Consider the following 19,171-nt stretch of genomic DNA (forward strand, 5'->3'; position numbering starts at 1 on the left):
AAAAAGTACTTCATGCCCCAAAGGCCTTACAATTTCAATATAAAACAAGAGACAGTAAGCAGACACAGACAAAGGGAGGTGGGGGAGTACAACATAAATGAGACAGTGTTAGTTTTGTGTGACAGACATTAGTATCAATATACCAATAGCCTAACCACAGATAATTACTGTTATCATATTTTTGAAGAGTAATTGAGAGAAGACAATGAGGTACAAATTGCTCTTCATTAAAAATCCACATAACTAAGCACAATATGGAAGAAGGCATTAAGAAACTTGTTTAAAAAAAGTATTGAGCAATGAAATCTTTATGGACTGAGCAAAGGCAGGAGTCAAAATCTTTACAGCTAATGAGAAATGGGACACTAAGTCAGAAAGGAGTAAAAAGCCTTGGAAATGAAAACAAGGTTTTGTTTGATATGGCAAAAAAGGAACATCAAGTGAACAGAATAAGAGAGAGTGATGCAAGAGGGGCAGAGAAAAATAATCTTTGAATTTTTCTGCAAGAATACAAAAGGGGCAAAACGTAATCAGTGAATGTCAGAAAAAGGTCTATCAGAGTTAACTAGCATAAAATAATGATGGCTTGGACAACCATTTTAGCTAAGTGGTTGAAAGTGGGGAAATGTTTCTTCACAAGAAACTCAGTATTTAAATCAAGCAAATGTTTAACTTGGAACAGACTTCTTCAGGATCATTTAATAACCTTATGTGATATATATGCTAACTGAAAGAAATAACTATACATCAAGGTAGTTTGTAGTTAAACACTCTCTCTCTCTCTGTTCGAGTCTACATACAGGTATATTGTGTGAAAAACAAGTGTTTGAACATAGACCTGCAGGCACTGTAAATCAAGGGTGGCTGTGATACTGGCATGACTGCTCCTCCTCCAATCCTGCCTTTATATTCAGCATGTGAGCTAGGAAAATAGTACACCTATATAAATACTGGACTGAACAGCCTCTGCTAGCAAAATAAACAAAACCCCAAATTAATTATCTCTACCCTAAGGCATAAGGGCAAAAGTATATCTGTAATAGGACACAGAGAATCAAATACGCAGAAAGTAAAGTGACTTTTTTTACATTTTCAGTCCCTCCACCTTGCTATATGCTGTTGCCACAAAACTGCTTTCTCCCTAATTTCTTGTCTGTGTTTACTATCCACTATGAATGATATTTCCTGCCTTTTATAAGAATTTATTAGCTGCTTTCCCAGATATTCTTCAAAGTTAGCACTCTTTGCTCTCACCTTTTCCCTACCTTGTTACTTTTTTTGGTCTTTAAGCAGTGCAGAACAACTCAAATACCATGCCATAAAGAAATACCTTCATTACCTCTGTCAGAAAGAGATCCAGACTGATCACCAGTAACTGAAAAGGACTCAAACTGACAAGGATACATTTCTCCTGCCATGCTGTGATCAAAGCTTCAGTGTGTATTTTTGCCAAGCTCAGATCATACTGGTAAAACTTCATATTATTAACTCTTTTTCTTGGGCATTTTGGTGTGTACTACATTCCTTAGCAGTTGTATGTTTTCATCTGTCTTCAACAAGATTTCTCCCAAATTAGACACCAGAAATGTTTAACTTTGATAACAGGTTACTATGCTGATTCTCAGGCAAGACTGAGGTGAAGTTGTTTCAAGCTCCAGACACAAACTTTGAAAGGCCTCACACACATGACACTATCAGAGCCAACAACAATTCCTATTTCCCAATCATAATCCAAGCTAAATAGGGCTACCTTTGCATTTTGGGGGTTTAAAATCATAAGCTGAATCCCGATTCAGGCTGGGATTGGTTATTGCTATGTTGTCAAAGTGTCTTCTCTTATAAAATCATTCCTATGAACAAAAAATATGAAGTTTCCAAAGTCAGAACTGAAGTTTTTTTCTTCTCAACACCCAATTCAGGAGCTGGGGGCTTTGAATAGACAATCTGATCTTGATTTCACCTCCATTATAATGTGTACTCATGATTTAAGATACTTGCAAGAAGACTACATGCAACCCAGAAGAGTAATTTAATAGAAGAACACCTCAAACATGGTATCCTTTCTGTCTTGTGACTTAGTAGAAAACAATTTTAAAAAATGTACCAGTCAGATCTAATACACTGGTCATCTTGCAATATGCTGAGAAGGACTTATGGTTAAAGACAGAGTTTGTTTCTGCAGGCAAAAGTCTTGCATTATCCTGAAACACTACAAGTACTGCACACTGAAGGTATCTGAGGACACAGGTTAGGGGAAATGCTGAAGCATGAAGATGGCAGCATTCCTGATAGATACATCTGGATTCACACCTAATTTTAACGATCAAGTGTGAATGACACTTTTATGGGTGAAAAGTAAGGAAGACGACAGCTGTGGGAGAAAGTTCCAGCTGGGGAGGAAATGGGAGACAAAGATAGCAACAATATAGTGTAACATTTACAGCAAAAAATACTTTTAAAACATTCTAATAATTTAGGATTTAGAAGAAATTTCTTGGTGCAAATTTAGAAATATGAAGGCAACTTGCAAGGGCTAGGTAAAAATGAGATATGAAGCTAAGAACTGATGAAAAAACTGGATAATGTATGTCCTTAGAGAAGAAGAAAAAAACCAACATAACTGCATAAATATCAGAACAACTACAATAAATGCTGTTAAGGGAAAAAAATGGAACCAAGCTGCTAAGCAAGGACTCAGTGAGGCCATTAAAGAACAAGAGTGGAAATTCAGTGACAGATGATGCTGATATATTGCTGACATCCTGAATGAATTTTTTGTCTCACAATCCACAAGAGAAGCTGAAGGTCACAGAACAAAGTGTGGAATAAATTTTCCAATAGGAAAGTGAAATATGAATATGTTTTAAGATCACTTCAAGGTTAACAATTAGGAACTCGGCATAATTAAAACCTGACAAAGTCGTAGGTACAAATGAGTGATATCCCACAGAAGGCAATTCAGTATTGAAGAAAGAAGAAAAGCTCGCAATTCTGAATAGGAGTGGATTACAGTGACGTTAATACCATTTAAAGACTTCTTTGCCTCAAATGAAAAATGGGTGTGGCTGTAATTCTGAAGCAATCTTCTGGTGGGAAGACAAGAACTGGAAAATAACTAAAGCTGTATAACAGATCAAACAGACTCTGATAAAACACTGATTTATATAGAAAATTAAAAGAGAAAAAATTAAAAAAGAAAAATGAAAGGAGAAAAATTTAAAAAAGAAATAAGCGTCATCATCTACAGACCTCCTTTGGTCCTTGCTCTGCTTCCATAAAGCCCACTAAAGGTAACTATGCAGTCAGTCAGCTGTCAGTAGCTGATTCTGATTCTCCCCTGGGAAATCACAGATCTGCACACTTGTGCACATACAAAGTGAAAAGTCACTGAGGCTACTAGAGAAAGAAATGAGTAGGCATTCCAGGACACTCAAGAAACGTGTTAATAGAGGAACAGTGCTTCAAGCATCAAAGTAAGGCATTAGTAAAATCCAGCGTAAACAGAGGTAGCACAAGATCACTCAGCTTGAGATGTACTTAAATTCTTCACTGATTTTGCTTCTGTGCAACTTCAAGTTAGGGGAAAGAAGGCATTTTATATTAACAAGATTCTAAAGCTGAGGGGAAGAAAACAAAAAAGAAAAGCAGCAAAGAGATTCTGTGCTCTGAGAATCCAATATTTGGTTTGATATAAGAGTGGAGCTTGTAACAGTTTGACATCAGACCGCTGAGAGTCATTGATGTATACAAGGCAAGGGAAAAAGAAGTGATCAATGCTTAGCAGCTTGTAAACTTAAAAGGCTAGAAATATGGATTAAAAAGTGAGGAAGAAAATTAATTTGGAATATAAACATTTACTTACAAAAAGGTATCAGCAAATTCAGATGGTCTAACAAGGAAGACAATAGATTTTAAGATGAATCAGACATTGATCAGATTTAATACTTGGAGGAGGAGGAATCACTGAATTTTTTTAATTATGTATTTTTAAAGTTTAACATTCAAATATCAAAACGCAGTTTCTCCTTGGCAGCTGCTAGTACAACAGTCACTTTCTCCTACTCTTTTAGTAGAAGGGCCTCAAAAGATGCATTTTTAAGGGAAGAACAGGTTTCAGTAATATTGACAGACAGCATAGACAAACACCAATGGCTAATACTGCATTCAACCCTTGAATAGGTCATACGTTTAGCACAGCATGCATGTTGGCAGTGACTCTACTGTTAAGTTGTTTTGAAACTTGCACATAACAGGACTAAAATGTCTCTTCTCTTTAATGACTGAATTAGTTTCCAAGTTTGGATCTGTTATTCTTCAAAAAAAACCCCAAACTCTCATGTGGTCTCTAATTAAAATACCTGTTAAGTATTGCAAAAGAACATCTCAAAATGCTTTCTCTTTACATTCCGCCTTGTCTCCCTGACATTTGGGCAGCAAGTTTAGGAATTATCCAAATACTGCCTTCACAGGCTATAGAATTCCCACTTCTATGGAGCACTCATGAATTCAACGTTCACAACACTACAGAAAACCACTGAACTCAAAAGTTAGTTCTAGCACTCAGAACAATCAGAGTTTTGGTTCATTTAAATAAAAGGAGTTACTGAAACACTTCAGGAATTTAAGACTTCTCAGGTACTTTCCTTCCCTCACCTATCAACCACATTGAGCGCAGAGACCCCAATCAATCAATGAACAGAATGGGAAAAGGGATAGGCAGAGAGCTATCATGAAACAGGAGGAACAAGTGGAGCTTGGAGAACACTGTGAGGAGAAATGTAAAATGTCAGCAACAAAGTTAGCAGACACCTGTGAGGAAGAAATACTCAGCAAAAGTCTTGATATTTGCATTCAATAGCCACCTCAAATTGAAAATTATTTCCTTTTACTTGTTGATTTTGTATATCTTATTATTCTTAATTTCTGAAGTGCTTTAGTAATGCTGTACATTGCAAATATTGTTAGCAAAAAATGTGCAGTACCAAACTTCAGGAAAAATATACATACATTCCTACCACAAATTACATCACTTAATTATCAGTTGAATCCACTGTTTTTCTGGAAAGAGAATTCATGCAAAAGCCTGAAATGAACAATCAATCTTATACCTGTTTGTTTTTTTTTTTTTTTGATCTACATCTCCTGGTCTTGCACAATTTCCCTGGTAACAACAAAATTAACTACAGATCTTTTCAACCAACTACAACTCAATTGCATTTTTCTTTATTTATCTCAAATGTGGGTGGCCATGCTGACTTTTGTCTCACATAAACAGCTGTTGTAAGGAGCACCTGCAATATTCTTCTCAGAGCTGTTACACGCCTGCAAATCACTTGTGTTGCAACCCTCATTAAAAAGCCAGTGTGAACTCAGACTGAGGAGGTCTCATTTGTCTGCAGGGTACATGACTTTAGGACCCCACAAGTCTGTCAAACTTCAGCCACAGGACAGCCCTGCAAAGACTAACGACAACGGGTACGGTTCTACAGCACTACGGTTGCAGAGCACACACAGTTCTGCACAAGCAACATGCTTTCATGCTCTTCTGTATCTGGATGAATGCCGTGCCAAGGACCTCCTGAATCTTTTAGACGACAATGGAACTAAGTGCCCACACACAATGTAGGTATGTTATTTTTAAAAGCCTGAAAATACCTGCTAGAAAAAAAGCTGTATTTTCACCCCCCCCCTTATATTTGTGTATTTGTTCATTCATATTTTACACAATGCAAAAATGTATGCATTTTGTATGTATAAACATATATGTGTAAATATGTATAAACGTATGTGTGTGGGCATATAAACACACATACACACAACATAGTAAAAAATCAGTTTAGGAAAAATTCTATATGTGTCTTGCATGGTCATTCAAAATTTATCCCTTGCAAAATAATACTCATTTCACAATAAATGTATGAAAATTAAATATAGCTGTTTAAGAGAAGAAAAGAGCTCTTACCTGCTTTACCACTGTCACAGTGCCAGGTGCCATGGTAACTACAGAAGCAACTGCAGTGGCATCATGGGTTTCTGAACCCAACTCAATGATTTGCTGCAGGATGTTTACAGCTGTTGGATCAAGTCTTTCACCTTATCAGAAAGACAGTAATCATAAGATCATTACAGTAAAACAGCTCTAAGGGTATGCGAATCTAAGTGCTACAGGCACTCCTTCCCCTCCTGCCTTAACCCTGACTCACAGTGCTGTTTATAAATTTCAAATAGCTCAATAACATGACACCTTAATAATAGATCTATGGCAGGAAAGTATTCACAAAACAAATTTGCCTGAGGAATGCGTGAATCCGCAACTGAAGCCACACTGATCATTTTTATGCCTGTTTGAAAGAGATCTAAAAAAATACATTGAATAAACAAGCAATAAGTACAACTCATAGCAGTAACTGTAAATTAGGAAGCTGCAAGACTTGACAAATCCAAATATGTATTTGCCAGACATTCAGCTTAAACAGAACCTGAACTCTATACCTATAACCACAACAGCTATTTGATATATTACAAACCTGTGTTTACCATCTGTCCAGCCATCTTCAATACCCCTCAACGCAAAAGAAGTACTCTTATCACTAATGTGCTGAAGGGAAAAGTTAATTCCTTGAGAGAGCCCATGCTTACCATTTTATAAGTATGGGATCAGTACATGTTTGCCCTTTTTTTTAAAATTCTCTTGATGTGTGTAGCCCTGCCAAAGGAAAGGCAAGTTTACAAAAAAAAAAAAAAAATATCCTGAAGTGTATAAAGGAATGATTTGGATGCTGGAAAATGTTTTTTGTTATGCAGGAATACAAATTCCCCTCCTGTGGCCCACCATTCCCACATGCCTAGTGTAAGCATGAGATATGTCAGAAAGGGAAAGAAACTGTCAGTGTCATGTTAAAGCTGCCATATATTTGCTGTAATCACTGTTCGAACTAGGAAAAAGACAGTAAATAGAATAAAGCTCATCTCTTAACCCCAAACCCTTTCAATCTGAAGTTGATACTGTGATAGGGATCTAGGTCAGATAATATCATTTCAACCAGAAAGTAGTTATATTTTGTTATCTATGCGAGAAACAAGTTTATCTGAGTACTGGAAAATGTTTGCTTGTTTTAGGTTTTTTTTCTATATAACTGCCTTTAGACATGATACTACTGTTTTTCATAACTAGATGGAATATGCTGGAAGAGTATCTGAAGTTGAATGCACTAAAAAGCAAATCAAACTACAGCCTCATGCTTAAAATCAAAACTGTTAGTACAGCATATTCCATGATCATGTTTATTTTAATTTCAATATATAAAAGCTTAAGAAAAGTTTTCAAAAGGTTTTTACTCATTCAGAATTCCCAGTCATTAAAATAAAATAATATATAGAAATTGTCAGTAACAATTTAATTGCAACATGCCTGGAAATTCCATTACAAGTGGGAGTTTTTGGAATGTATCTGTATTATGAACTATAAAGACCACAATGGTAAACAATTGTAAAATGCTATATTCTGATAACCAACACATTTATTTACATATATAAAACCAAAACATATGAACAACTACTCTAGTCTCTGATGTTTTAACACTCTCAAAAACCTGGACATTTTTTCTTTTTGTCCAGTTTTTGTTATTTCCCACTTAGCAATCATTATCTAATCCCACTCTTGTTCTTCCTCAATCTGATACAGAATAGCCTACTTAGTTTTGTGTACCATCAGAATTAAGTTTGTTAGTACTGTCTTGGGAACATGGTAAATGAGCTATTCCACTGTGTCCCTTCTGCAGTCTGGCTGACTTAAGCAGCGAGAAAAATAATAGCTAGAGAATTGCCATTAGATACACACCATCTACTCTGCCAAGATAGCTGATTCCACAATATATTTAATAATACAGGCAGGAAATTCCACACACCTAATAATAAAGTGCAAAACGGAGTGTGATAAGTATTAATGACTTAAGGATATAGAAATTTATGAAGAATGGTCATGTCTCATTATTTATCCTCAAAGAAAAATATAACCACCCAGAAGTAAGTTCTGGATGACAAATTTCATCATTTTTAATAGTTTTACAGGAGATCATATATTGCCCAGTATACTCAAAAGAATTAGATATTTATGAAAAAAAGATATATTTTGTGTTCCAACCTAAAAAAGGTAACTTACCATTCTCAGAAGTATATCTAAGGTTCTGTAATGCAGCTACGGCAGCTTGAGTGCCTTGAACATCTTCTCCAGCCTCTGTGATATGGAGATACTGAGTGGATCCTTCTTCAGAAACTTCAGCAGTTAACTTGAAAACAAAATCCAGCCAAGGCATGAATAATCTCACTCTCATTTTAGCAATTTAGAGAACAATGAAAGTTCTGAGTTTAAAATAATGTGTTTTGGACAACAAATACTGTAACAAGAGTTATAGAAATACTAGGTGAAACAGAATTCAAGAAGAATATTACACGGGAGTTGGGGTATCATCCCATAGTTTTCTTCTAGATTCTACTTCAAAAGTTGTTTTAAGCATGCTAAATTACCTTGACTTCCTTTTTGTTGCACATTTATTTTAGAACTAACAACAGATTTCTATTGTATCAGGGTCTAGTATAGACCTTTTGGGCAAAATTAGCTTACAATGCATATCTTTGCAGATCTGGTAAAATGCCTCTGAAGTTAGAAAATGGCATTTTATTCCAGAAAAATTATCCTTTCAGTAACTATGTTTTCTGAAGACAAGTTGTCAATATGTACTCCTGCTCTTTATTTATAGCTGTTTCAGCAGCAGAGACATGCTTGCATCCTGGATGTCCTCTTATTTTTTCAGGTTTAGGCATTTACTGGGAGAGTGTACAGAGGATCGTTTCTGAAATGCTTGTGGATACAAAACTTTGAAGGACTACATTTTAAAATGCTTGCCCTGTCTTTGAATAACTGTCCATATAGAACCTACTCAGATATTTTTCAAGAACTTTATATTCTATCTGTGGATACTCAAAAACTGTTAAACAAGAACTGCAGGACAGTTCTTCCAAATCAGGCATTAGATTTATAACAGGGGCTAGACTGCCTGAAATTTAGCAGAACAGGTCTTAAACTGTGGAGGTCAGCCAGCTGCAGTTGCCTTCTGGCTTCTTCCTCTCACTGGACACCAACAATAGCCTACTCAGGCAGTGGAAAAGACTCAGCTTGCCAACTGTGATTTTTTAAATAAAAGTGTCTAGATAGTTCTGTGGTTTTCCCGTAGCTTCTGCATCTACAGTCAGCTCTGCTCTATAAGAGCAACAGTTTTCATTTTAGAACAAATTGCTATGCATACGACAGCAGAGGAAAGCTTGAAAGGGTACACCCTTTCAAGGTAGCTGCCCTACCCCACCCCAAACCGAGAAAATTCAGGTTGTTGGTTTGTTTTTTTCTAACCCAGCTTCTTAGGTCTAACTTAAGTTTTTTAAAGTCTGATCCTAGTGGTACTGTGATTTCCTATATACTTTGGACTGAAGCTGAAAAAACAGAACAAATGATAGAAGACTTACTCTGTATAACAGCACCATTCTTTTAGCTGATCAACTTACAAATTCAGTTTTCTAGATTGTAACCTTTTCTGGTCCAACACATAAGTTTCTCTAATTCAATATAAGTTTGCAGCTTTACACATCTTGCAGTTAACACCAGCAAATATTTGGCATATAACAAATTGCAGTAAGTGTTTCCATTTCACATTTTTTTGCTAAAACTTTCACCTTTCTGCTGCAAATAGAGGACTAGAGCACTAAAATGCAGAAATAAGCACTTACAAGGTTGTTAATCCTGCCAGATATTAAAGCAGTCAAGCTTAACAGTCATAGCAATGTATGCATTCAAGATGAGATCACATGACCTCCTGATCTTCTATAAAGTCAAGAACACATTTTTGAATACTTCTTATCCTTACTTTTCTCCTTAGAAGTTTTTTAAATCTTAGGGCCAAAGCTATGGCAACTTTGCTTTACCTCCCACTTGGTCTCCCCATCATGTTCCACTAGCTTCATTCCATGCTTGTTTTTAAGATGTCTGTTGAATTCCCATTTTGTACCATACACAAAGCTGCAAACAGGACACTTAATGCCACCTACAAGGAAACACAAATAAATGCCTTGAGTTATTTTCATATAAATACTTTTTCAAGGCAGTAAGGACCCATCTAATTTGACCCCATCTCAACCAAGCCACATAACTATAATTTAAAAGGGTTTCCTTTAGCCATGTGTCCAACATAAAAAAAGGGGAAAAAAAAATAAAGTAGTTGAACTCTCACAATGCTTAAAGGGCAATTTTGGATAATGGTAACAGAAGGAGTCTGGAATAACTCATATATCTGGGGAGCTACAGCAATCCTGCTTCCCTGCCTGCATGCCTCCTTTCAGTGGATGTGAAGTTGCAGGAATGCTGTTCCCATCTTTCCCCTGCTCTACACCTCTCTCCCTGGGGAACCCCTACCACAGACCAATTAGAAAGAAAGTGCAGCAACAGACAATTATTAGCATTAGTCTCGATACGGCATCATTTCCACAATCAGGTTGACATAAGAAGTATTGGTTTAATCTCTCAGGAGCTAGATGTTAAGGGAAATAGATAGCCAAACCATAACAGAGAGAACATAAATTGCAAAGTAAATAATTACTCATCTACTGGGTGAGAACATGTGCTTTCTTTGCTAACAAAAGCCATTCTAGAAGTGACATGTACATTAGAAAGTGAGAAGGTTTTTCAAGGAATGACAACATACTAAGTTTGACCAACCCGACCCCATTCTTTTGCTTGGACACAACAAAACACTGCAAACCGAGGGGATGCTTCAGTCTGTGCAGAATCATTCCCACAGTCATGATTCTGGTTGAAATTCAAGTTTTGCAGCACCAGTGGAGACTAGTCCTAATTTCCAAGGGAAATTTCTTTCAAGTTTGAGGGTGTCTGTGACTTACGTTCTGCTTTAGGCCCACCAAAACCATAGCCTAGCACATGTTTTAAATAATTCTGAACTAACAGTTTTGCCCTGTAAATACTCTTTTATTCCAAAACACAGAGTTCCTTAGAGACTACTTTTGACGCCTACTCCATTACATATCATTACAGCTTCAAATGTGAATTGTATGCATAGTCCAAAAATCTACAAGACTGGCATTGCTGGCAAGCTTCAGCTTTAAATATCAGTTCCCTGTTGTCTTGCAAAGCTCTGGTGTGCCAGCCTTCACCATAGTGCAAACCATATGCACAATGCAAAACCATAGTGCACTGTACTCTTTCAGTAAGTGCTGGCATTTTTTTTAAGTGCTTATAAAAAACACTGAGACCTTAATATTTAACATACAGAGTAGCGGCATACTTTAATAATTTTTTAAAAATGTATCTTCTCTAAGACAGCTGTTCTAGTTTTCTGAAGTTTCAAACAAACATTAAGTTTTCTGGCACATTATCAAAGCAAACTAGGAGGAGTTAAAAAGGTAATGTCATCTTCTCCCAATTATCTTTGCTTTTGAATTTCTACTGTTTATATCAACACACAGAACTGTAAACCTAAGTTTTTTGTCTATCTACAAAATGATGCATAGCATGAATTTAGCACAATGTTTTCTGTCTGAGTATGCAGCATTACAGGTAAAAAACTGAGCATGACGAAATCATAAGCATCCAATTTTCTACACTAGATTAAACAGCTTTTACTTCTTTTTCTTATGAAAGTAATTTGGTCAAATGTCAGATCTCAGCTGCTTGTAATTATGCAAATAAGTATTTCTCTTTTTTTCCCATATTGACTAAAGCAGAGCAAAAATAATCTGCATGTGATAAATTGTTGCATTAGGTGACCAGAACTCAGTCTAAAAAATTTAATGGCTAGGGAAGTGCGTTATGCCACTTTAGGAACTATGCCACCAGATGGCTGACTCCACATTGTTGTGGCAAATGATGACTCTTACCCATCATGTTCAAATGCTTCAAATATACTCATAAGCTGGTTATAAGCCAAGTCCTCGTTGCACATAGTGTTTTATGAATAAGGTGATTAGAAAAAGCATTCTGTTTTACAGTAATGGAAACCTACCATATGGTATTCTACTAGGTGAAAAGAAATAAATTTTTATTTTGATAAAACAGAATATAAGTACACCCAGTCACTAAGGTCTTTCACTGACACTTATTACTCCTATGCAATTTCCCCTCTTTGCTCTCAATCTATTATAAGTCTTCACCAACCTTCACTATTATAGCAGATGCTCAATACTGCATCTCTAGATAAAACTGAAATAGTTTCCTTACTAAGGGAAACTCAAAAGTTCACAAAAGCAAAATACTTTTGTTCAGATTAGGACAAAGATATTACCAGTCACAGAAAATGAAATTAAATATTCATTTCAAACCAATCTGTAGCATTAGGAAAAACCTGCTGTTGTGAAAGAGAGGGCACTTTTCCGCATTACTTTGCTATTGAAACTATTATAACAATACACCAGATAAATTTAAGCTGTAACTTTTGTCATTATGACTTTAATTAAAGAAAAAAAAATGGAAGCATAGAATTAAACTGGTAATATATAATTCCCTGTCAGTGACTTGATATGAAAGCTCAGGGACATTAATTTCTAGATGATTCTTTAAAGTAATGGCTAAAATACAGAGAAAGTCAACGAATTACACACCTTATCTACTTTCAATACCACATACCAAAACTGATGTTTGCAGCAAAATAATGCACACAAATATTATACAGCTCCACAACTTTTTTCCATCATAGCATTGACACATGCTCTCCAATTTATTTATTGGCCTAAAATCTCCAGAAGACAATTATTATTTTATATTAAAAGAAAGCATGTGATGATAGTGGTGTAAGACAACACAGAGGCCACAACTGGATCATCATGTATGTACTGCACAAATTGCTGCACAAACATAAATAGAAAATCTGTCTCCCAGAGAGTGCAGAAATATGTAAACAAAACAATGGATGGCAGGGAGTATCAGTGAAGAGAAAAGAAACAATTTCAGGAAAAATTTTATGTGACTTGCCCAGCACAAAGCAAATGAAACTAAAGAAAACTATCAAATGAGCAAGTAGGCAGGGTCTTGCAAAAAACCTAGTGGGTAATGCATATATAATACTCTTGTCCCCTATGCAGAGTACATCAAATTCTTACAGTATTTATTTTCCTTTGTTACTTTAAAATACTAAAATAAATGTCAGATCATAGACTTCTATTTAAACAAACAAACAAACAAACCAACCCAAATCCCCAGGCTTTTCTCTGATCTTGACTGATCCTAATTCCTAATATAAGCCAAGAAATGAAATACTGCTGTCTATCCCTGGCAATGCAGTTGCTCAAATGAACATGTTCCCTCTTCTATTCTATGAATCATTCATTTATTATAAACTCAATCTAGGAATCTTGAGTAGATTACAGTAGTCTACATTCATATAAATATTTCCAATTAAGATTATTTGCAATGTCTGCAATGCAATCAAAACCCAGTTGAGAGTAGAGAAGAAAAGGTGAGCAAGTATGAGGCAATTCACTCTGGGCTTAGTGGGTAACTTAGAACAAGCAGAATACAATACGAATAGATATAGACAGCTTTTATTAATCTTTGTTAGTTTCTCTTTTCACATTTTTCCAAACCCTTTCACTTATTGGTTCTCCCACCTTTTCCTTTTTGTCTGTAGTCCTTTAATTTCAAAGGACTTGTTTATTACGAGGTCTGAAGGGTCTTCTTCCCTTATATGAATACATGAAGAATTTTCCAAAATTGCTTTTCACATCTATGAATATGGTAAATTGAAACTTGATAGAGGCTAGTCAGACAGCAAGTTGAAACTGCTGGCCCAAGCAGCTCAGAAACACATACCTTGTCATACTGCGTAATATGTCCACAATGATCTGTTTCTGCTGTGTGACCCAGATACAGAAGATCTTCTGATTCCAAAATCAGGAAAATTTTTATTGACTTCAACAGGACTCATGTTTATCAACTCCAAATGCAAATCCTAATTAACTAACATCTCCCACAACGAACATTTTTTTTTCCCCCAGTGAGATACCAAAACACTGAGAAAAACTGATGCTTCTACAGTATGGTAAGAAATCTGCAGGTCTCCTGTTTTTTTGAGCCCATGTGTAAGACCCATGTGATGCATCATAGAGAGGAAATGGAGCTGGCAAAGGAGGTTGCATGTGGGAAAAGTGCACCTATTAACACAGCTTTCTTCATGGCAGAGTCCTGATAAGAGGCACTGACTCCACAACTACTACATGGATTTGAAGCCCCTTTACTGCTCTAAAACTCCACAGAGCAGGTGAACACGTGGAAAGCAGGCATAGCACTAGTGGTAGCACCAGAAATATAAATGCTGTGTAAGGAAGGGAAGAGAAAGAAGGATGCAAAGTCAGAGATGGAAAGAACAGAATAGGATATTTCAGTTGGAAGGGACCTACAAATGTCATCTAGTCCAACTGCCTGAACAATTTGGTGTTGACCAAAAGCTAAAGCATGTTATGAAGGGCATTGTCCAAATGCCTCTTAAACACTGACAGGCTTGGGGCATTGACCACCTCTCTAGGAAGCCTGTTCCAATGTTTGACCACCCTCTCGGTAAAGAAATGTTTCCTAAAGTCAAGTCTAAACCTCCCCTGGTGCAGCTTTGAACCATTCCCACGTGTCCTATCACTGGAAACCAAGGAAAAGAGGTCACCACCTCCCTCTCCACATCCCCTCCTCAGGAAGCTGTAGAGAGCAATGAGGTCGCCCCTCAGCCTCCTTTTCTCCAAACTAGACAAAACCAGTCCTTAGCTGCTCCTCACAGGACATGCCTTCCAGCCCTACCACCAGCGTTGTTACCTTCCTCTGGATGCGTTCAAGGACCTTCACATCCTTCTTAAACTGTGGGGCCCAGAACTGCACACAGTGCTCCAGTTGAGGCCGCACCAACGCTGAATACAGTGGGATAATCACCTCCTTTCACTGGCTGGTTACGCTGTGTTTGATGCCCCCCAGGATGCGGTTTGCCCTCTTGGCTGCCAGGACACACTGCTGACTCCTGTTGAGCCTGCTGTCAGCCAGCACCCCCAGATCCCCTTCTGCAGAGCTGCTCTCCACCCATTCCTCTCTCAATTTAGGCTTGTGCCTAACGCTACTCTGTCCTAGATGCAGAATCTGGCATTTGGACTTGTTACATTTCATCCCATTAATCATTAATCAAGTATGTCCACTACAGAAAAAAATCAAAGGCTGTTCTCTCTCATCTCACTCTAATGTCTTCATTATAAGACTACTCCTGCATTCTCAACAACTTTACAGTTTTTTTGTTTCAGTGGAAAGGAGTTATTTTCAGAAGTGCATTATCTGGCTCCCAGAGGGGAAGGAAAACCTAACTAGCACATGATTCATTTTATTTGTTCAAAATGTTATAAATATGATCCTTAATTTCATATTAACAAGAATTCAATCTCAGGTACCTCTTCCTAAGCACGGCTGTGGACAAATAATTTCTGGCAGTGCTCATGTAGATTGGAAAGTTAAACAAAGCTCCCCATAGTGCACAGTTTGTCCTTCACCAGCATGACTACAGAACAGAGGCTTTGAGTACTGACCAAGTAAATAGTATGTCTTTAGAACAACTGCAGGTTCCCTGACAACTTTTACTGTCTGTGAAAATAATCGTAAAATTCTACTATATATTCCTGCCTTGAAATTTATAGACAAAGACCTACTTTTTAAATTATTTCTGTTTTTTTGACAAAAAGGAAACAAAGAAATGTCATATAAAAATAACACAGGCTCAAACTCCTTAATGTAGTTACACATTTCCCCATTATAGTGAATGTTTAAAGGGAGAGTCTGAGACTTTAATTTGAGTGCCTTCCTCTGTGTCATGATTTCAGTGTCATTTTAACATGGATTAATGCCTTCAATAGATAAATGTGCTGCGTTAGATGAATAATTTGGAGATACTATTTAGAAAAAATGTAATCTTAGAAGAATTATATTTAATTCATTATGTAATACAACAACATTATTTTGGTCTCTATTGTTCTTCAACAAAACCAGAAATTTTGAAGATCCCAAAAGATTATTATAAAAAGGCTGGTAGTTTCTATTAAACAAATAGGGAAAACACTTCCTAAAATTATCAGAAACAAAGTAAGAAACTCAACTCTACCAAGCATTAAAATATTTTCAACACAGTTTAATATTTAATTTGGCTTTCTCTTCTTTCCCACCTCCCCCCACATCAGGCACTAGAACTGAAGGAGCTTTACATCCAAAAAGGTATCTGACTGCATAGTCAATTATTTGCTTTTGTTCACCTGCCCAGTGTACAATAGCAAAACTTCTTATGGGAGTCAGACAACTTGTACACATCGCCTTTGCTAGCACCCAGACACTGCAAGGAATGAGTTACAATTTGTGATATCTGTATCAAGCAGAAATAAAGCAACTAGTGGCATTGACTACCTTTTCAGAAGGATCTAGGATTTCAGCTGGGATGAAATTTATAAACAAAACCAACAACAGCCAGGAATTTAATTTTTTATGCTACTATATAAACTTGGTAAAAACTACTACAATCTGATTTTCTCTTCCCCCTGGCATTGGTGCACTCGGCAGTGTTAGGTTTACGGTGGGACCAGATGGTCTTAAAGGTCTTTGCCAACCTAAATGGTTCTATGATTCTATTCCATAAGCTCTTATACTTAATCTTGAATTTTTGACCCTCCCCCAAATACTTGTTGCCTTTACTTAGTTTATCTGTGACAGCAATTTCTCTAATTGACCAGGTGTCTATATCTAATTAGTTTTATTTCTCTTTGTGTGGTACAACTATAGTTTTACACAGACAGTAATAAGCAGTTGTTCTAGGCACAATGAGGTATTTAGGACTCTTAATATAGACATGTAATGTAGAGAAAAGCAGGCCTGGTATGACAGCCTTGACAAGTAGAGACACAGGATGCAGCACAGAGGAGGGCGGGCATGGAGTAATAAGAAATGAGGCACAAGCTTGGCACTGAAGGACCCACGGCTATAGACAACTCAGAAATGATCAGTTAAAAATATGCAAATCTGTAGCTGGATGAAAATGTTTTTTAGGGACAACAAAAAACAGTATTTAAAGTACAGGAAGGGCAGCGTATACAATAAATTTGGATTTAATCTGCAGTTACAGACCAATGAAAGAGAAAAGCATAAATGTGTGTAAGCAAACATGTAACAATGGCCTCAAGTGGAAGGGGAGAGGAAGATGAAACCATCAAGATGAACATCATACTACTCCCAGTGAAGACCTCCAGATGCTGAAAACTTACTGAAACCCTGATCCCAACACCAACAACAGAGGGAAACCACCCATCTTAGAACTCAGAAAAACAGTGGAAGGGTGACCACAGCACCAGGCAAAGGAGTAAAAATTAAGAAGTGTGTGTGTGTTACTATTTTAATTCTATTAATAATACTACTGAGAGTTCTCCTGTATATAAGTACTCTAACTATATTTTATTGTTTATTTAAAATAGTAATTAGGTCTAGATTAATGGTGCTTCTTGAATTAGACTGCTAAGATTTCCATTATACTAATAATAAATTCTTGACTTTACTTATATAGGTAAGGTGTTCTTCCTTTGCCATAAACAAGATTCTGAGCATAACAATTTGTAACCTGTTTTACCTGTGCTCTCTCCCCCCCACCCCTTTTTCTAGTGGGGGAATAATTTGCTGCCATTTACTCTTCAGTCTCTTTCCTTACATTTGCTCAACCTTACCTTGTGTTCAACCTTACCTTGTGTTCAAATTGCCATAGAAATTTATCAGTAGAATGATAGAAATTTATCATTCATTTCAACAGATAGTGAAGACTTGCCTTACAAAAAGAGACAAAACAAGTGAAAATGATAAATGTATGCAACAATGAATAGTACAGGCAAGGTCAATCAAAACTTCGGTTCATCCACTCTTAGAAACCAAGAAGAAAGGACACTGAATGAAGGGTAAAAGGTGGTGATTTCAGAATTACTAGAAAGTAGTAATGATTTATCACATAACACCCAATAAACTGAGGAATGCATATCGCACAAAAGTTTACCTTTACACCAAGTCTGCTTCAGAAAAAAAAAACTAAACAAGTCTTATATGGTGGCGATGTACCTTGTTGGATAAGGGCTTCTGCTGCGGGCTCCCCAGAACCTACATTTACATACTCCTCATTAGGATGCTTTCTGTTGTAATGCCTCTTCAGGGAACCAGATATGTTGCAGGAATAGTGGCAATGTGCACAACGGAAAGGCTAGGAGCAAAAAGGAAAATGTTAGACCATGTTACCTAACCTTTTCAGGATACAGGTCTAAGCTGCAATGTTTTGATCCCGAGAAACCATGTTCATTTCTGGTTTAGGCATCTTCCAAGGAGACCTTCGAAAATTCAATATAAATGGAAGTTGTAACTAAACTTCACCTAAAATTTGGTACTTTTTATTATGTGCATGACACCAAGTATTCTCAACATTATAAGATTATTACCTACTTTTTGTAATTCAGTAAACTGTGTGTTTTCATAATTGATGATCACAGGTCTGACCACGTGGAGACTTTCTACTACAAGGAAATGACTCAGCTGCCGTGACCTTTGGTCTGAAAACGGGGAGTAAGAGAGCTAAAATAACTGAAGGTACAATATGATTGTACAGTCAACCTAATTTAACAGATAACCGTACCTGACAGGGTTGATCTCTTCCCTTTCCTTTCCTTCTCTCTCCAACATGCTCCCACCTGCTTCCGTTTCACTGGCATTTGCATTCATCTGACCATTTGGTGAGCTAAGTTTTGGGAACTAAACTAATTAATTTTTAAGAACATACGTCTCCCTTCAACTGATAGGGAGAGACATTTCTAAAGAAAAAAGTTTAGGAAAACAAGCGTTTGTGCCTAAAGTTAGCCTTTGAGAATAACCTTCTGACTGAGATACATCACAGTTATAGGAAGCTTGACACAACCATTAGGGTCCTGGAAAAGAATGCAGACATTGACCGAAGTCTCTGAGGAAAAGTCCAGTACCTCAGAATGGGATGCAAAATGTTTCATGCACAGCAACCAGGCCCACCTGAAGCTAGTCAGCAGAAAATGGTTGGTCCAGAAATGTTTATGAAGAAGCTGAATTTAA

General features: G+C 36.8%; 1 protein-coding gene across 3 annotated transcripts in view; it reads right to left on the bottom strand.

Annotated features, from left to right (window-relative positions):
• ZFAT (zinc finger and AT-hook domain containing) overlaps positions 1-19,171 on the bottom strand; it is a 102,862-nt gene that overhangs the window by 9,472 nt on the left and 74,219 nt on the right. For all 3 annotated transcript variants that reach the window (XM_069780105.1, XM_069780104.1, XM_069780106.1), the window contains exons 12-15: positions 18,161-18,299; positions 9,976-10,094; positions 8,162-8,288; positions 5,963-6,093 (exon numbers count right to left, since the gene is read on the bottom strand). In XM_069780105.1, the coding sequence (XP_069636206.1) occupies positions 5,963-6,093; positions 8,162-8,288; positions 9,976-10,094; positions 18,161-18,299 (516 nt within the window). The remainder of the gene's footprint in view (positions 1-5,962; positions 6,094-8,161; positions 8,289-9,975; positions 10,095-18,160; positions 18,300-19,171) is intronic.

This window comes from Haliaeetus albicilla, chromosome 3 (assembly GCF_947461875.1).
Source record: "Haliaeetus albicilla chromosome 3, bHalAlb1.1, whole genome shotgun sequence".
NCBI classification, from domain to species: domain Eukaryota; kingdom Metazoa; phylum Chordata; class Aves; order Accipitriformes; family Accipitridae; genus Haliaeetus; species Haliaeetus albicilla.